The 20,303-nt window shown below is 32.8% G+C and overlaps 1 protein-coding gene across 1 annotated transcript in view; it reads left to right on the plus strand.

The window, feature by feature from the left end:
- Positions 1 to 20,303, plus strand: part of LOC129229570 (polypeptide N-acetylgalactosaminyltransferase 13-like) — a 224,552-nt gene that overhangs the window by 201,504 nt on the left and 2,745 nt on the right. Inside the window, exons 11-13 of the mRNA XM_054863906.1 lie at positions 4,811 to 4,950; positions 11,207 to 11,305; positions 17,891 to 18,025. Of these exons, the coding sequence (XP_054719881.1) occupies positions 4,811 to 4,950; positions 11,207 to 11,305; positions 17,891 to 18,025 (374 nt within the window). The remainder of the gene's footprint in view (positions 1 to 4,810; positions 4,951 to 11,206; positions 11,306 to 17,890; positions 18,026 to 20,303) is intronic.

The following is a 20,303-nucleotide window of genomic DNA, read 5'->3' on the forward strand; positions in this document are numbered from 1 at the left end:
TAGTTTCAAAATGGTTAATGTATCTTCCTAATATATGTATTTCTCTAAATTTCACAAAATTGTTTTTAGACCTAAAACGTGACAAATGAGCGAGGGCAGCGATCTTTATACAAATACAAATACAAAAGTGACGACCAGCAACAGGCTCTGGGCCCAGCTAGACTGGTCCTAGTCAATTTACAATCCCCAGTGAAGATCAATGGCCCTCTTAAAACTGTCTACTCCTTTGCTCATTACCACCTCTTCCGGTAAGCTGTTCCAAGGTTCCACTACCCTGCTAAAATAATAATTTTTCCTAATATCCATGTTAGCCTGAGATTTAAATAGCTTAAAATAATGAGCCCTTGTCCTGTTTTCAGTGCTAAACTTTAGCTCCGTAACATCTTTCGTTTTAATAAATTTAAACAGCTGAATCATGTCCCCTCGGTCTCTTCTTTGCTCAAGACTGTACATTTTTAGCCTTCTAAGCCTGGAATCATAATCTAAGTGGGAAAGTTCACTTATTAGCCTTGTAGCCCGCCTTTGAACCCTTTCCAATACATTAATGTCTTTCTTAAGATAAGGAGACCAAAACTGAACAGCATACTCCAAATGGGGTCTTACCAAATTTCTATATATAGTTTCTTTCCATCCATTTAGAAATACAAATGTCAGCAAATAATATATTTCCATTGTGTCGGCTATCTTATACTTGATGGGAATGAGTCTGCAGTTCCGTTGGTTGGTAAGTGTTATCAAGCGGGGGGCAGAGCCTAAGTAATTTATAAAAGTGCTTCCTCGTATTTCGTTCTATGCAACACTATACAGGTAACACTAGCTTATGATTTATAAAAATACTTTTCCGTAATTCGTTCTATGCAGCTCTAGATTATAATTGACGGAGGTGTTGGCAAGACAAAGTGAGTAAGTCCCCAAAATTTTCTTTTAGGAAAAGGAAAAAACTTTAATGAAGGTCTCCATTAGAGTAAAGAAATCGGTTTCTATTAAACCCTGATAGAATAAGGGTAAAAGCTTTCCTGTAACGTCAATCGTCACTTTAACAATTTCTACTCGGATAGGGAAAATAGTTCCTAAAACGATAGTCAGAATAAAGAAAAATTCTGAAATTATTACCAACAGTATAGTTAAAAAAAACAATAAGAAAAAAAAACATTAGGGTTGCAAAAAATCCTTTTTGAATAAGGACAATATTCCCCAAAACTCTGGCTCGTCATTTCGAAGTTTTCTGTGGGGGGGGGGGGGGGGCGAAGAGTCTAAATTCAAGGCATTTTGAAGAAATAAAATAATAGTTTAAAAAACTAAAAAAACACGCTTTCGTAGCAAAATGAATTAAAAAATGAAAAATAATGTTTGGATGATAGAAGTTGACCAATCACTTAATTTTGATGTAATACAAAAAACCGTGAGGTGCTGTCTATTTACATTTTTGCATGGACAACAAATGGAAGAAATTCAAGACAACTGATAAAAAGCCCCCGACGCTTTTTTGTATTACATTAAAATTTACGTGATTGGTCAACTACTATCATCCAAAGATTATTTTTCATTTTTTAGTTCATTTTGCTACGAAAGTGTGTTTTTTTAGTTTTTTAAACTATTATTTTATTTTCTTCTTTTTAATTTAACTTGTTTTACGAAAAAATATTCATTTCAACATTGTTTAAAAATTTTTATATTCATGAAATTTGCCCAAAAAAAGCAACTAAAGGTCTCGGGTGGCATTCGAAATGTGGTCTCTCGAACTCCAAAAAGAGCAACTGTACCCCTTAAAGTGTAATAGCCGAGCCGAACTCTAAAAACATTCAACTTCGCTGATAAATTGCCTGTGGAGTAATTGTCTAATCCAACTAATTCATCTTAGTCATCGATGTATGTTTGCGGAAATCATATCTACATTACTTTGAACTATTATGTTGTGGCCATCACGAAACTTTCTTCTACATTTTTCTTTTTTTATCTGATCCCTCCCCATGCTTGATGAGGAAGCAATATTCCAAAAAAAAAAAAATTACATATGCAAAAACTTGACGACCATCCCAATGTCTGAATTATTGCCAAAGCAAAGAGCGAAAATTGAAAGTTATTTTAAAAGCCTTGCTTGAATTAATTACAAATATTTCACTTGTTAACAAACATAAGATGACAACAGTTAAAAATTTTAAATCATTGAGAAAATATTTCCGATCATTTCCATACAATTAAAATCACGAGAAATACGCAGGCGACAATCTATTACGATTTATCTTTCTTATTGTTGCATTAATAAAGCTATTTTTATTCGCAAAAAAAAAAAAAAGAATCAACACCTCTTGGAGCGATTGGCGTCAAAATTGAACCAAAGCCGGTTTACATATGGATTCACATATATTCCAAATTTCAACCAGAACGTATCATTACTTCTTGAGATAGGGCACTCACAATGGAAAAAAAGAACGGGTGATTGCGCTACCCCCTTTTTAGCTGTTGACACCAAAATAAAATCAGCTCTTATACCCACTAAGGGCTACTTGCCGATAAATTTTTCTTTCATTCCGTTCATTATTTCTTGAGATACAGCAGTCACAATTGACGACAAAAAACGTTCTATAGCTCAACCCCCGTTTGAGTTATTGACACCAAAATTAAATCAGCACCTGTTCCTGTTAATGGCAACATATGGAACAAATTTTGTTTGATTCCGCCAGTTACTTCCTGAGGAATAGCAAGCACTCGGAACTCAAAAAACGTCCCATTGTTCCACCCCCCTTGGAGGAATTCGCGCCAAAAACCAATGGGCACAAGTTCACATAGCGGCACATATGTGTAGCAAATTTCGTTCGATTTCATGCGGTAGTTTTTGCTGTAGAGCGGCCACAAAAAACTGGTCACACACAGACGTGACACACACACATACACACACACAGAGACAGACAGACATTTTCCAAAAATAGTCTAAATGGACTCAGCACACCTCAAAACGTTCGAATCCGTCAAAATTCGAAATTCGAAAATTTGCACGAATCCAATACTTTCTTCTATATATTAGATATAGAAGAAAGTAAAAATTGAAATGCATTTGAATAAAAATTTTGTTCAACAATGGTCTGATCAGCAATGAATTTCCAATTGAAGGTTCATCTAAATTTTGGCATGAAATTAGTTAAAACAATTATATTTCATGTTCTAATTACCTTGGAACATTGGAACAAATTTTGTCTGATGATGAAAAAAAATTAAAGGTTTTTGCAGATATTTTTAAATAATTTTTGCGAGCATTTTTTAATGTATTTTTTTTTTTTTTTAATTTTTCTTTTTTCACATTGTGGGATTTATGCCAAAATATTGATTAAAATTGGAGGAAACTAACAATTAAAAGAGTTAATCAGTTAATTTGATTATAGAATATTGCATTGTCATCGGGTTTGAGGTCGCGTGCCAAATTTCAAAAGAATCCGATCGCAGGAAGTGGGCGAAATTTGAGCTGCAAGATTCCGTTACAAGATATATACATACATACAGGTGAAGCTAATAAAAGCGTGTTAAAAAAGCATCAAAATGCACAATTATATTATGTTCTGAAAATCCAGGAGAGAGGGGTGTGATTGAACCCCGCTGATTGCCCAAGTGACGGGTCTGCAAAAATTGCTCATCGGAATACGGCGCAGATATTTTCAAATGTCGAATTTGAAATCATTTTCAAAATCCACATCAGTAAGGACCAGTGGTTCCCAACCTTTTTTAGGATCATTCCCCCCTCCCCCTCTCGAGGTGAACTGCAATCATAGGTGGCTCGTAAGGGAGGAGGGGGCGACTGCCCCTCACTTTCAAAAATAAGTCTTGTCCCCCTCTTTTTTTAGTCAAAAATTAATGATTGATTGGAAAATAATTTTTTTCGAGTTTTACGAAAAGAAAAACTAAAATTTCTAAATAAATGGACTTTTCTCACCTTATTTCATAAAAATGGAGCTTCAAATTGGAAAGGGAAAGTCTACGGAGTCCATACGTTCCAATTTTTTGCAGGTCATAGAATCAATTATATTAACAGCCTTAAATGTCGCCCAATTTTACAAATGAAAAAAAAAAAAACATCTTGTGGTGCACCAGTCGCCTATGACTGCCATATATCAATTGGATGAAATATGTGATTTCACTTTGAGCTGAAAAAATATTTTTATAAAAAGATTATTCAACATTTGGAAATAGGGCTCCCCGATCTAGAACCCCCCCCCCCCCCCCCGCCGGTACATTTCAATTTTGTATCAAGGCCGTAGGTGCTATAATGTTTCCTTAGACATCACGCTCAAACATACAAATCCAAACGATGAAAGAAACTGACAATCATCGTCTAATTAATATTTTTTCTGTGAAATGTCTCCGTCAACCGTCACCAATGCCATAATCATGACTTTCTGATTTCAAACAAAATTTTTGTAAACAATATTCTTTAGGTCATTTTTTTCTTCCTCTCTTACTAAATTCTCAACTTACAGTTGGTGCTGCCATCTAGCGATCAAAATGTCACAGAAAAGGCAGAAGTTTCGTCTTTTACTTTTTATACATTTCTATTTCGTATTATTGGCTTATTCCACTTCGCGTGTTTCCGTACAACTATTTCAAAATCTTAAATAAAGCATCATTTTTGAATTGTAAACTTAGATTCTATTACTTTGTTTCACTTACGCGATTTGATAATTCTGTATTTATATAATTTTAGTAAACGGAATTTTAACAGAATTGTTTTTAAATAATTTGCAATTTTGTGATTTATTTATTTATTAATTTATTTTTTTAACTATCACTTTTTACAAGTTGTGTCTTCATCAAATTTCAGTTGCTAAAAAAGTTGCTGCTGGTAACGTCACAGAACGCAGAGAGCTTAGGAAAAACTTGCACTGTAAAACATTTAGATGGTACTTAGAAAACATATATCCAGAATCACAAATGCCGCTTGACTACTACCATCTAGGAGAAGTAAGTGAAATTTTTCAGTTGATCAGATTTAGATCTTTTAATTTATATCAAAAAAAAAAAAAAAATAATTGGAACAAAGTCGAAGTTAAGCGTTAAAATTATTTTTTTTTAATAACGGAAACATGTTAGGGAACATGTTGTGTGTTTTTTTGCGTAATACCAAAATTATAGTAGGGGAGATAGCGACAGTTTTTAATACATTATTTATATAAAGCCAGATTTTTTTTTAAATCTTAGATTAGTTTACTTAAAAGAAGAAAACGCGAGTCTACCAAAAAGATATCGTTGCAATAATTAATAAAAAATTTTGCAATATGTTGCAAAAACTTGTGAAATTGTCTTATATATATAAGGTTGAAACTCGGTAATATTATTGATTATGTATAAACATAACGAAAAATATATGTCTACCGCGTCCGAAGCGTTGCCGTGCCGTGTCTACCACCCACGCAAGGTGCGAAAAAATCAGTCAATTTTGACTTAAATATATAAGCCTAATTCTTTTTTAAATAATTGTTTATAGTGTATAAAATATAAAAACAAAAGTCTACCAGTTGTGTTATGTTGCAAAGGCATGATAGACGCCACGGAATGTCGACCTCGTACCTCTATGTACCGTTAATCGGGCTGCTAGCACTCGCTCAAAAAAGTTTGCTTATCGTCCCGAAATTTAAATAAATAAAGCTGATTTATTTTTTAATAAATATTTTAAATCCTATTTTCACTGAAATTTTTAGTCTACCGTGACTAAGAGGTTGCATAGTCTTTGGTAGACGTTGCTTAAAATATAAGGTAGTTGGAAAAGTATGATTATTTTATCTTTTCATTCTTTATAAATGGAAATTTTTCAATTATTATTTTTTTTATGATTACAATTTTCTATCATATTTAAATTGATATTCATACTTTTGTTATATTATTCATATATATATATATATATATATATATATATATATATATATATATATATATATATATATATATATATATATATATATATATTTTAAACTTCTTCAAAAATATTTTGAATCACCACCTTTTCAAATATATTTCGTAAATGGGGAAATAAAGCTGTTTATTCATCTACTGCGAAGAAAGAAGAGGGGAAAGGGGGCGGACACGCCTATAATAACCTTGGGTCTGGGGCCTGGGCCTGAGTAAGACCCCTATAGTGGAGGAGCCGACGCATCCGCCATTTTGGAGCAAACTTGATCCAGTGCTTCGCGGCGATAGCATTGCTGCTGATGTTTATATTTCTTTAGCATATGTTAAATTGGGTCAACAGATAATAGCCATCTGCAGAACTGAAAAATCTGCCTTACTGCATTTACTGGAAACTGACAGATTTTTTTAAAAATAATAAGCACTTTTCATAATGCACTCAAAAGGACAAAATATTTTTTCTGGGTCAGAAAGGACAATTTAAGAATTCCTGTAGTTTTCAAAAATTTCCAAGAAAATGACACCACAAACGAAGAAAAGGGCGGTTCTAGTCATGTAGAGAATGTTTTATCATTATCTAGCTTTTAATCATAAATTTGAGTGTTGAAACACGCATTTTTTTTTATTTTTTTTTTCTTAATGGGAAATTTTGTTTTAAAATGACTTGAGCGCACTTTTCTTCGTTTGTGAAATCTTTTTCTTCAAAGAATTAAAAACTACAGAAATACTTAAATTGTCCTTTCTGACCCAGAAAAATTATTTTGTCCTTTTGAGTGCATTATGAAAAGTGCTTAGTATTTTTTTTTAAAAAAATCTGTTATTTGAAAGTTTTTCATTTTCAAACAAAGTTTTACTTTAGAATTTGATTTTTTAGCGTTAAGTTGTACCTTAAGGTTAAACAAATCATTTAATGAAAGTCTGTAAGTGGTCTAGTTGCTGAGTATACGCAAAAGAATGGTTCACAACATATTAGTAACTTGGGATAAAGATCCTAATACGTCTTTTTACTTAGCCCCGTTATCGATTACTGGCATAGATGCATAGATGAGGATAAAAACTCTAAGAAAGCAACGACTGTGAATAAATTTCATTCTTGCTCCAGAGAGGACTTGATTCAAAATTTTCATTATGATTACTATTAACACTACATTTGCAAGGCAACAAAATTTGTAACAATGGATTTTATATTTAAACATTTAATGGGGAAATTACATGAAATTTGCTATTTTCCATCCTAACCGAAATAATGATGTTATTTCAGAATTTTAAATTTTCAGCCTTAAGTTGTACCTTAAGATTAAGCAAATCATTTAGTAAAATCCAGAAGTCTCTTAGTAATGTAGTTGCTGAATTATATAAGCAAAAACACGCCTCAGATTACTCCATGACAATCAGGCCAAGTGTAATAAAAGTGCTTAAAAAACATCAATTCTGAATCACCAAAATTTCTCATCAATGATGGATTCTTTTTATTACATCTAATGAAAGAAATTCCATCATCGTATGCTATGATAATGAGAAAATTATTAAGTATGTTCAGCAGTATTCGTAGTAATTGTTTTCGACACGTACCCCGTCTCTTTCCATAAAAGATAAGGAACATATCGTCGCCTCAGAGCAACAGTAAGATATCTAATCCCAGAAATAATACTAAGATATCTTACTGTTGTTCTGAGGCGACGATATATTAAGCGGAACTCACAGAGGTCAAAAAATTCAAATAGGAGACTCTGCAACATGTCCCTCTGACTTTTTGAATCATTTAAAAAATATTACTTTTAAAGAAGATTTGCTAGAATATTTACTAAAAACTGGGAACAAGATATATAAAAAAGCGATTTATTTTGATGATAAATTTGTGTATATTTACTACAAACAGTGTTATAGGTTTGAAACCATCAACAGAAAAGTTGTAAAAATAGTAGATCATATTCAATCGTGCCCCAGACCGCGAAGAATCCGACACAAAAATGAATTACCATCTTTGTAAGTTTTGAAGAGCTGCAGTCTCCATATGACGTCCACCTACGATGTTCAGATACTGATGTATTAGTTATAATATTGGCTAACATGAAGTTTTTGAGTTCTTAAATAAAGGTCTGGATGGAAGTTGGCGTTGGAAAATCATTAAGATGTATCAATGTCTCTGAACTTTACAAGAATTTAGGAGAAACCGTTTGTTCCGCCTTGGTTGCTTTACACGCAATGACTGGTTGCGATCAAAATCCGGCTTTTTTCCGAAAAGGAAAAGTCCGAACATCCCTCTATTTACAAAATCGGAAGAATACACAGGAGCGTTAACAAATTTGAGTAAGCCATCGCACAATGTAAAATGCATGTCGCAAATTCGAATACAACTCGAAATTTCGGAAGAGTTGTGCGTCGAATGTACAGACAAAATAAAATGGAAAAAATTAATGATGCAAGAACCATTACGTTTTTAAAAGTTTATAAAAAATTTTTAAAAAGATAAAGTAATTCTCGAAAACGTGAAGAGTTTTGATCCGTCATCCTTAACTCTATGTTAGTCTACACTTCATGAACATTTCCTCAAAACAGCTTGCATTTCACAAATTCGGACAAATTCTCATTTAAAAAATCTGACAAGCTTATCACCTCTTGATTGTGGGTGGAAAATTGAGGACAACTGAAAAGTTTTTAAATGGATTACTGAAAACGATTACCGCAAGCAATAAAAGATGTTACATTCAAAGCACAGCCTTCTGCCTCAGGTAATCATTTTTTTTTCAACCAGACTTGGCTTTTAATAAATTTTTTTCCTTTTTTTATCAGTTGTTTTCTATTACAAATATTGATGATTTTACCGAGACAGCTAATTAATAGTACTGACATTCACAGTGATGATGATTATTGAACTGACAATGATGCTAAGTTGAGCGTAAGACATTTTGAATATGAATTCAGCAACGAAAGCGAAAACGAAAATTATTTGGGCGAGTCAGACGTGAGCGGCGATGCACCTGATGAGTAGTTCGCTTAAATAAAATTATGTTCCTTGCTACAGTTTTATAGGTTACTAGTGGTAACCGCACGGCTTTGCCCGTAATAGAAAAATTAAAAGGTCTTTTGGTTCTCCTGTATATTTACAAAGAATGTATGGTGAATTTTCTCGCCAATTGGCTTGTGCCCATGTTACGGTTCCACGTTATGATAATTTCGTAATTTACTCGTTCATCTTATGATAATTTTGTTCTTAAAATTGGAATAGAAAAAGAATCACATCGAATTTTTGAAAAATCGTTTCGAGGTGCACACCCCATGCTACAAACTAACTTTGTGCCAAATTTCATGAAAATCGGCCGAACGGTCTAGGCACTATGCGCGCCACAGAGATCCAGACATCCTACAGATATCCTCCGGACATCCAGACAGAGAGACTTTCAGCTTTATTATTAGTAAAGATTAATTAGTATGTAAAGTACTGTTCATTTGATTATTTTTAATTATTTATTACGTAAGATCGATCCAAAAAATTTTATTTCATGAGTACTTGACCATAAAAAATAAATAAATAAAAGAGGCATAATTTAAAAGGTCAAGACATTATTAATGAAAAATAAATTTCACTATAATTTTGTACATAATTTTAATTTTAATAAAATATTTTTTAATTTTGTTTAAATGTTAAAATTATTTTTTTAATATGTTTAAATCATTCATACTTTTCCAACTACTTTATAATTTAAGCAACGTCTACCAAAGACTAAGCAACCTCTTAGTCACAGTAGACTAAAAATCTTAATAAAAACAGGATTTAAACTATTTATTAAAAAATAAATCAGCTTTATTCATTGAAATTTCGCGACGACAAGCAAACTTTTTTGAGCGAGTGCTAGCGGCCCGATAAACGGTACATAGAGGTACGAGGTCGACATTCCGTGGCGTCTATCATGCCTTTACATCACAACACAACTGGTAGACTTTTGTTTTTATATTTTATACATTATAAACAATTATTTAAAAAAAATTTAGGCTTATATATTTAAGTCAAAATTGACTGATTTTTTCGCACCTTGCGTGGGTGGTAGACACGGCACGGCAACGCTTCGGACGCGGTAGACATATATTTTTCGTTATGTTTATACGTAATCAATAATATTACCGAGTTTCAGCCTTATATATATAAGACAATTTCACAAGTTTTTGCAACATATTGCAAAATTTTTTATTATTGCAACGATAACTTTTTGGTAGACTCGCGTTTTCTTTTTTTAAGTAAACTAATCTAATATTTAAAAAAAATTCTGGCCTTATATATATTGTCGTAAAATTTCGGTCGCTATCTCCCCTACTATTAGTTAAACTTGTCTCGTCTAATAACATTCAAAAAGTTACATCGGCATTGCATTGCTTATTATTGGTTGCTAAAGTTGAAGGTGCATACAGCAATGGATTTTAGAAGGACACAGGGGGCAGGTGGCTCGAAAAGGGATAAAGATATGTTAACTATGCCATTTATAATTTTTAATTCATTTCTTCATCGCATTAAAAATATAAAATATATTCGCATCTAATAAGTCCAACGCCTTGTCAAGTGGCTGAGGTGGTTGCTAGGGTGGTCCGTGGAGAATATAAATAAATTTTTAAAAACTGAGCATGAGGCTATTGGTGTGTTTAATAACCTAGTCCTTGCGCTATAATCATTATGAAAATGTTTCTAATCAAAACCACTCATAGTATTTTGGTGAAATTATATTGGGTTTAGTTATTTAACTGAATTAAAATGTTGAAAAAGATGTTTTACGTCCACATTTAAAGTATACTAATGTGTAGTAATTATGCACTTTCAAGTAGATTAAATGGCTTCAAGGGATTTGAAAAGAATTTTAAGGAACCTCATGAGAAGCTTTATGGCGAAACATTGTATGAGGGGGTAGGGCGCTTTTCACTTCAACAAAACTAATTTCTGGGTGCATTTACTATATACGCAACAAAGTACTCACGCAAAAATACGCGCTTAAACTCACAAGATGTGTGAGCGCGCCCTGTAAAAGAATTTATTTTTGCGATTATTGCAAGCACGTAGTAATCGCGAAAATTTAAGCCTTGCGAAATATTTTTTAATTGGATTTCTTTTTGTCAGTACAAAAATCGCGAAATGTTCAGCTGTCAAAAACGCCAATTTCTTCATTTTCATGAAAATAATGGCTCACGAAAATAAGTGCCATTACAGAAATTGTTTTTTAAATTGATCAAAAATACTTGAGTAGTAAAATTTTCTGATTAAATCCTTCATTTGTTAGTTTTATTGTTATTGCATTTTACTAATATTCTAAACCTGTTTAACTTCCAGATTAGAAATGAAATTACTAACAAATGCCTAGATACATATAACAGGAAAAATGGAGAAAATGTTGCTGTGAGTCCTTGTCATGGAATGGGCGGAAATCAGGTGATTTAATGCTTTTTTAAAATTATCATTAATATTTTTATTTTTATTACTTTACTATTTTTCTCTCTTTTACTATTTTTACTTTCAAATGTGCAAACTATTTCTGAACTAGCAGTACCGGCACAGCGATGCCTATTCTAAGAATTTAAAGAAAATCCGTTGAATTAAAGAAAAACAAATTACATCAAAATTACATTTGCAGTAGCTTTCAAATGTTAAAAACTCCATAATTCATCACCAAGTTCGACAAGCGACTTGCTAATTAAAGAGGAAATCAATTAACGTACGCACAATGAATTTTAAATAAAGTAATAACAGTAAAATATTCATAAGCAACAAAGGCAACTTCCTCCAAATTGTTTAAAAAGAAAGTAATTGAAAAATTGTCTGGAAAATGGATCTAGTGATATAGTTGAAAATTGTCTGGAAAGTTGACGTAGTGTTATGGCTATTTCTCGAAAGAGAAGCCTTGAAAATTGGCTCAATTATAATCGCTTATATCTCCTGTTCTAACTCATTGAGAAAAATGGAACAAACATCATCTTGTTTGGGAAGGAAAACCCTTTCCAATGATACATAATGTTTGGGGGTGGGAGGATTTTTTACCTCCTAATTATCCGTAGTTTAGCTTAATTAGTTAATTAAAAAAACTAATTCGAAATTTAGAATTCGGGCTTCGAGGTGCAGACCCCCGGGGTACGTTCGAATTTTGTGCCAAGTTTCCGAGCTGTAGGTGCTATGGGGGCTTCTGGCCATCGGGTACAAACAAAGAAAGAAAGAAACACCGTCACATTTATATATATAGATTACAACTAGTTTATGCTTTACACTATTTTTTCAAGTTTTTTTACGATAGTTTATATTTATATGAGTGGTGTAGTTTTGGGAAAAAGCTGTTGAAAAAATGTTTGCTTGATCAGTGAAACATAAATCATTGTTCTGTACAGAATGCAGTTTCGTAACAACTGTATGAATAGTCGAATGTTAACCCCCCCTTCCAAAAAAAAATAGGATTGCAATTTTTAATTTTACTACAGTTTTTCAGGTAAATTCTTAGGTCCAGTTTCATAAAAATCCAAAATAGCTCAACCCACAAAGGATAATTCCACGTCAAATCAATCAAAAAAATTAAGTATCTGACCTCACCATTCCGATTTTAACGAAAATTGGTGTGAGAGACACATATAACAAGATAAGTTATCCTGCCAATTTTTAGAATTCTACTTTAAAAATTTTACGAAGTACAGGACTGTCAAAAAACTGAAAAAGTAAGAAAAGAAAACGAAAAGTTGTAACATTCAAATGACTGTCACTTCTCTCCTAATTGTAGTAGAATAAAAATTCAAAAACCATTGTAAAGCTAAAAAATAGAGCTTTCTGTTGGTATAAAACATGACTTTCTCACGACAGGTTTAAGTTTCAAGGTCATTCATCGTGACTTTTGGCCTTGAATATCTCAAAACATGCCCCCTTAGAATTTCTTTAAAAAAATATATTTTATAGCTCTAACACTAGTGTTTCACTACACCAAAACTTAGACTGGGATCGCAATGGCAAGGTACTGAAAAAGAATCAAGGATGTTCACATGTTTTACATTGTGGAATTCCATATGTCAGGTCAGTCCCCTTCTTGACCTCCTCACCATTTCCGAATTTAATAAAATTTCGTTTGAAGGATACATACGACAAGATAAGTAATCCTGCTTCAAAAATTCAGAATTCTACTTCAAAAATGCTACGAAATACAGGGCTGTTAAAAACTTTAATAGTTCAAAATAAACGGAAAGTTCTGACTGTAACTTCTATCGTTCTATCCTAATTAAAGTAGAATAAAAATTTAAAAACCATTGTAAAATTAAAGAATGGAGCTTTCTATTGGTATAAAACATGACTTTCTCACGACAGGTTTAAGTTTCCAGGTTCACCGTGCGTCAACGATGTGTACGTTTTCTAGTGTTTACCACGGTTCAATTCACTGTGAATTTTGGTCTTCAATTTCTAATAAAAAAATTTTGAAAAAAAATAGAACCGACTTCAAAATTGCTCTAAAAAGTGAAAAATAATTTTATTCTTTAAACACCATCGATAATGCTTTTAAACATAATTTTTGAAGTTGGCGCAAAAACGATAGATAAAATCATTCACAGCCATAACTCAAATACAACTGTAAATTTAACCAGGACCAGTTTTTTCACTATCACATACATTATGCATTGATGACAGCATATTTGAATACCGATATAAATGTTTCGTTCGTAATTTTGGATGCTTTTCTGAAAAAAAATATGAACGAAGCATGGTTACACTGGATTTTACGTTTTGTTTTTGCGCCAACTTCAAAAATTATGTTTAAAAGCATTATCGATGGTGTTTAAAGAATAAAATTATTTTTCACTTTTTAGAGCAATTTTGAAGTCGGTTCTATTTTTTTTTCAAAATTTTTGTTCAGCAGGTTTGTTTTTCATGACCTGAAAAATTGTAAAATCTGAGGGAACAGACGTGCATCTGACATGAATGATATGTCTGTTGATAGGGATGTAGCAGTGAAAAGACAGTTTGGGGGTAGTGGCAGTGCTGCTTTATATCATTTTTCAAGATCCTTTGCTACTATGTTATCATCACAGGAAACATAGAAAATCGTTAAACCATTAATATGTTTGGTGCCATAATCATGTACATCTAATGGATTTAAGGTTTGATTATTAATTGGGCGCTGTAAACTACCCTTTCGAACTAGCCTCTTTACTGTTCCACCAATCCCATCGCATGGGTCTTTCCCATGGGACGTAACAAAAAAATGCCATTTTGTTTTTATACCTAAGTCTTCTTCATGGTGGCTGAGGTTAATGAAGTTTTTTCTGTTTTTATATTGTGCAGCAGACCCATCTGAAAAGTAGGTTAATTTTGAAACTGAAGGTTGGTCCGCCTTAATTTTTTCAACAAGGATCTTTGCGGTAAGTTGTGATCCAGGTAATAACTCACAAAGCAAAAACTTTCAGCTTGAACATTTCTATTTTTTTGCCAGTATACAACAAAAGGATGACATTGAACACCTGACCATTGATAGGTCTGGACCTCGTCTTGGACAACACAAGAAAAATTTTCTGAGAAGTCTCCAAGTACCAAAACTTCTACCTTATCCAAGGGTGCCCATATGGTAGGTGGGGGAGGGGCAAGTAGGGGCTCACCCCCCCCCCCCCCCCCCCCTCCCTTAGAAATCAGAACTTCCTTGCTTTTAGTACTTTAAAACATTTCTTCCTTTGCCATTAACGAACAAGTTATTTTTTAAAATGTTAAATTTTATTAACTCTATTCGGTAGTGAAATCGTTTTCTACAGGGAAAATATCCTGCTAAACCATGAGGAAAATATTTGAGCCCCCCTCACCCCTTAAAATTTTGCCTATGGGCGCCCATTCTCTTATCCAGAACGTCTTTTTTGATTTTAAAAACTCTACTTGCTTACTAGCAATGAAATGGTGGCTCTTCAGCTGTTCCAAATTTTTCACAACACTTAACCAAAAATTCTTGCAAGGGGAGCGTACATTTCAATAAAAAACTAAGATAAAAAAGTGAAAAAATAAAAAAATTTTGAAAAAAAAATAGAACCGACTTCAAAATTGCTCTAAAAAGTGAAAAATAATTTTATTCTTTAAACACCATCGATAATGCTTTTAAACATAATTTTTGAAGTTGGCGCAAAAACAAAACGTAAAATCCAGTGTAACCATGCTTCGTTCATATTTTTTTTCAGAAAAGCATCCAAAGTTACGAACGAAACATTTATATCGCTATTCAAATATGCCGTCATCAATGCATAATGTATGTGATAGTGAAGAAACTGGTCCTGGTTAAATTTATAGTTGTATTTGAGTTATGGCTGTGAATGATTTTATCTATCGTTTTTGCGCCAACTTCAAAAATTATGTTTAAAAGCATTATCGATGGTGTTTAAAGAATAAAATTATTTTTCACTTTTTAGAGCAATTTTGAAGTCGGTTCTATTTTTTTTTCAAAATTTTTTTATTTCATTCTTTTTAGTGTAAATGTAGGTATTTTAGAAATAATAAGAAGTTACCATCACGATAATTCACATTTTTTCTTAAAAATGCTCCATACTAAAAAAAAAAAAAAACTATTGACACGCGTTAAACTTTAAGCGATTGGCACTAAAAACTTATCTTTGTTCCTCTCTGGAAATCATGCGTAGTTAATTTAATTATAACCATTTAAGTATTACGTTTTTCCTAACTAATTTACATTCCACAGCATCTAAGTTGCTCATGATGCAATTCTGTATTTTCTTACTTAGCCCCGATCATCTGTTATCGGCCTAGATGATAACGATAAAAATACTACAGAGTAGTTGAGTCAAACCTAATGCTTGCATTGTTAAGGCTAAGCAGATCCTAATCACTGCATCACCTCGCTTCCAGGTTAGGTTTACCCCTACTATGGAGCAATAACACTGAAGAAAGGAAGATTTTGATAATTCACATAGGGTTACTATAAATCAGCAGGGTTACTAAAATAAAATTATTTACGCCAAAAATGAGACGACAGCGTCAGATTCCCCATTATCGAAATATCCCTTGAAGAAATTTGATGCTTGCTTCAGAGAAGCCTTCATTCAAAATTATCATTACAATTACTATTAATGTTATAGGGCACCAAAGTTTTATAACAATGAGTTTCCTATTGTCGCGTAGATGAAGAAAGCGAAGACAATGTGAAAGCTAAATGAAGCGAATACTCGTTAGTCTCAACTCGAGATCTTTATTCAGAACCACGAATGAACGTTACATCTCCTTATATACAACTTGAGAAAGTGCTGGAACTTTCCGGACTTGGAAAGATACAGAAATTAATAGAAGATTCGAGAAAATACGGGAAACAGTAGAAACGAAATTTTAGTAAAATACACGTTGTCCTAGTCGGGATTTGAACCCGGGTTGCTCGTGTGGGAGGCGAGAATTCTACCACTGAGCCACCGTTGTCCACGGATGAAAAGTGCGAACTTCGCTACAAAATCATTTAATAGGGAAATTGCATAAAATTTACTGTTTTTTGCCCATAACTTTTTTTCTAAAGAACAAATATGGTCAAACGAAATAATGGGACCTAAGTTGAGCCATCCCCTATCCATTAAAAAAAGAATCATCAAAATCGGTTCACTAGGTGAGACGCTATGAGTGGACAAACAAAAAAAAAAAAACATACATACGGTATGAATTGATAACCGCCTCCTTTTTGAAGTCGGTTAAAAACAGCCACATTAGAATTTCTTTAAAAATATACATATTATTAACATAGTTAAAACAATAAAATTAAAGCAATAACATTAGGACAGAGTTAATATAAAACATGTAACAAAAATACAAAAACATTTCTGATTTTTTTTTCAGTCCCTTGCCATTGCGATTCAAGCCTAAGTTCTGGTGTAGTAGAAGAACAGTTTGAGCTATAATTTTTTTTTTTTTTTTTTAAAGAAATTCTAAGGGGGCGTGTTTTGAGATATTCAAGGTCAAAAGTCAAGGTGAATGACCTTGGAACCTAAACCTGCCGTAAAAAATCCGTGTTTTATCCTAATAGAGAGCTCTAGTCTTTAACTTTACAATGGTTTTCAAATTTTTATTCTACTATAATTAGGAGAGAAGTTACAGTCATTTGAATGTCACAACTTTTCGTTTTTTTCGTACTTTTTCAGTTTTTTATCAGCCCTGTATTTCATAAAATGTTTGAATTCTAAAAATTGGCAGTAAAACTTATCTTGACGTATGCATCCCACACACCAATTTTTGTTAAAATCGGAGATGGTGAGGTCAAGAAGGTGATTGATCTGACATGGAATTGCCCCAAAGCTAGAATAAAAGGAATGTCTTTAAATGTTCAACTTGCAATTTTATCGCTAATCTTCTTCTCTTACCTCCATGCTGGGCTGAAATTTCTTGAGTTTTTATGATTTTATGTTGTCTCTTTAATTATTTTTTAATCAAGAAAAATAAAACAAAAAAAAAAGTCACAGCATCTTTTTAAAAGTATAAGCATTTTCGGTTTTAAATAAAATGATAGCAATTAAAAATTGCGAAAAAAGATATCCTTTCAGAAGTTACGTGACAGATCACAATTTGTGTAACTTCTAAATTTTCTTCTCAAAATCAATACAGTGGACGCCTGTTAATTGAATCAGTGGCTAATTGAATCAACCGCTTCAATGAATCAAATTGTCAAAAAAAAAAAAAAATAATAATAATAATGAATAAATAAAATTCAACTTTATTGGGTTAGCCAATTATTTATTGAATCATCCGCTTTATGGAATTAAAACTGTTTAGAAAAAACGTGATTCATATAAGCGGCGGCCACTTTACAAAATTTTTGTTACTGCTTTCGTTCAATGTATAAAAGAAAGACTCATTCCTTCTTATGAATATTTGTGTATAAGTCTTCGTTTAAATTTTAGCATTGTATAATTTATTCACTTTCAAAGTATATTTCTGTAACAAAAACTTCGCTGTGAATATATATTTTTTATCTGTAGAGCTGTAATGTATGAAATAATTAAAATATATTGTAATGTTTTTCAGGTGTTTGCATATACCAAGAGAAAACAAATAATGTCAGATGACAATTGCTTAGATGCATCATCCCATCGTGGTCCTGTTAAATTGGTTCGATGCCACGGGATGGGTGGAAATCAGATGTGGGAATACGATGAAGAGGTAAACATTTCAGTCTAATCTCAAATTCTTAACGATATATGCAACTACGTGTATGTAAGATACTGTTACGCGTTTTTTTCGGCGAAACTTCACACTATCTATAAATGACGGCACAACTCTTGAGAAAAGCACATGAGATTTATTTACAGCTGTGTACAGGAAATGTAGTTACGACTGCTAAATCAATCATCAGCAACTAAGCAAATATCAATTAACACCGTAAACTCACGATGGCACACGTATTTACATCCAAATACGAAAAAACACAGCGCAAATGCCTCACAATAAACAGAGCAACGGCTCAGGCGAATCTCAGGCAGTTAAAAAGCACAACTGACTCTGCTCTGGTTCACAAGGCGCCCGGCGTAAAATACCAGCAAAGAAATTTAAAGAAAACCTGACAAAATTCTACCACTTTATCATGTTTTCCTTTTATTCCATTCACAAATCTTATCATTCAGAACGGGGGGAACCGTATACTACAGTTGAATGTTAGGGGGTAGTATGTACATTACAAGAAACTATTTACAGGTTATGATACTGAGATAATTTTAGAAGAAAAAAAACGCCAAATTTAGCCCGATTACAACAAATTAATCACAAAACTAATTACTATTTACAGAATTTATAACAATACGTTTTGTCTAGCACTTAGAAAATTCCTAGCCCTTTATTACATAGCAATCTGTCAATTCTGCACTTCGGCAGCTCCATGGAGGTTTTTTGTCGAATAGCCGAATGTCAATGTTAAGTCGTTCTGCATCATTTGTTTCCAAACTGTATCATGATGCATTTGTGCTTTTAATTGCAAATAAAAATGGAGCTTGAATAGTTCAGATAATCAAAGAAATCCATCTCTATCATGCATTTGTAAAGCTGTGCCTTCCAGTATTTTTTAATTAGGTCTTTAACAGCATATTTCATTGCGCATAAAAAAAGACCATTATTTAAGTACTTTTTTTTTCTTCTATCATCAGATCTAGATCTGTACACATCAAATTATCTCGTCATTTTAATTTAAAGCAAGTAAACCTTTACGTACCAGACAGTTTCCAATTTTTTCAAATTTTTGTAACCCAGAACTTTTTGTAATTTCATGCGATTACAATACAGTCAACTCACTTATAATGAAATCGAAAGGACTGCGATATTTGTTCGTTACAACCGAGTGCTCGTAGAAAACGATAAATATACGAACTATACTGCTTGTTTTAAGCAGGGTTCGCATATTAAAAGCGGGTTAAATTGACATAGACTGTACCAACAAAATCTTGTTTTTTTCCTTGATAAATCCGGTGACTGTACAAGGAAATCTACTTTATAATGTTTCCCGTGCTGGTTCAACAGGGCTGTACATTTAAATAAGCCATTGATCCACAAAGGGTTACAGTGGGATTTTGCTGTAGAACGTCGGTAGTTCGTATTTTCAAAAATAACCAATAGCTACTGTTTAAGAAAATAGTATGACATTACAAAAATTATGAAGTGGCTACACATTATGTATGTATACCAAACATACAATGCAGTACATAACGCTACGATATGTAATTACATTTTTAACAAAAATAAACTATCATTGTTTACTGAATATAAAGGAGAAATAAAAAATATTTACAGTACTGTATGCACTCCGTGAGGAACTATTGTACTGTAATTAATAGGAGAAAACTGAATGAACTTCTGAAAAATTCAGACTAAATACAAAAAAAGTTGAATTAATTTCTGTCTGGAAAAATTGACTTAAACTCATTTAAAGATCACTGGTTTTCAGCGGAGACAATTTGGGAACGTTGATTCGGATTTTTGATGTTTTGGTCTCGGAGCACTTTCTACTTTAGATAACTGTGTTCATGTACTTACTGGGGGTTACATTGGTACATAGTGAGTTAATCGGTTGTCAAAGACCAGAAACTGGATTGATTAAACTCATTTGAATTCGACAGGATGTTCAAGTGAAGGACCCCTTCTCCGAAATCCCCCGGGACGTCTAGTATCCAATTGTACTAGTATTGATCTGGCAGACACTGTCAGTCTGGAGGAGATCGTGCATATTCGGCCCTGCTCTGGAAGGGTTGAAATTGAAATCTGTATTGAATTTTAACTAGGAAATTTTTTCGTGAATAAAGCTTTATTTACTTCTTATTAAGAAGGTAAAAAAAGATTTTTTTTTAAAGCAATCACAGTTCTCTCTCACGCTTATTACCCTCACTTGGTCGTAGTTGATGTTTCTTTGTTTTTTGGGCCTGGTTCTCTGCGAGCACCACTGTCCACTAGAGAT

This window comes from Uloborus diversus, chromosome 1 (assembly GCF_026930045.1).
Source record: "Uloborus diversus isolate 005 chromosome 1, Udiv.v.3.1, whole genome shotgun sequence".
In the NCBI taxonomy this organism is placed as follows: Eukaryota; Metazoa; Arthropoda; class Arachnida; order Araneae; family Uloboridae; genus Uloborus; species Uloborus diversus.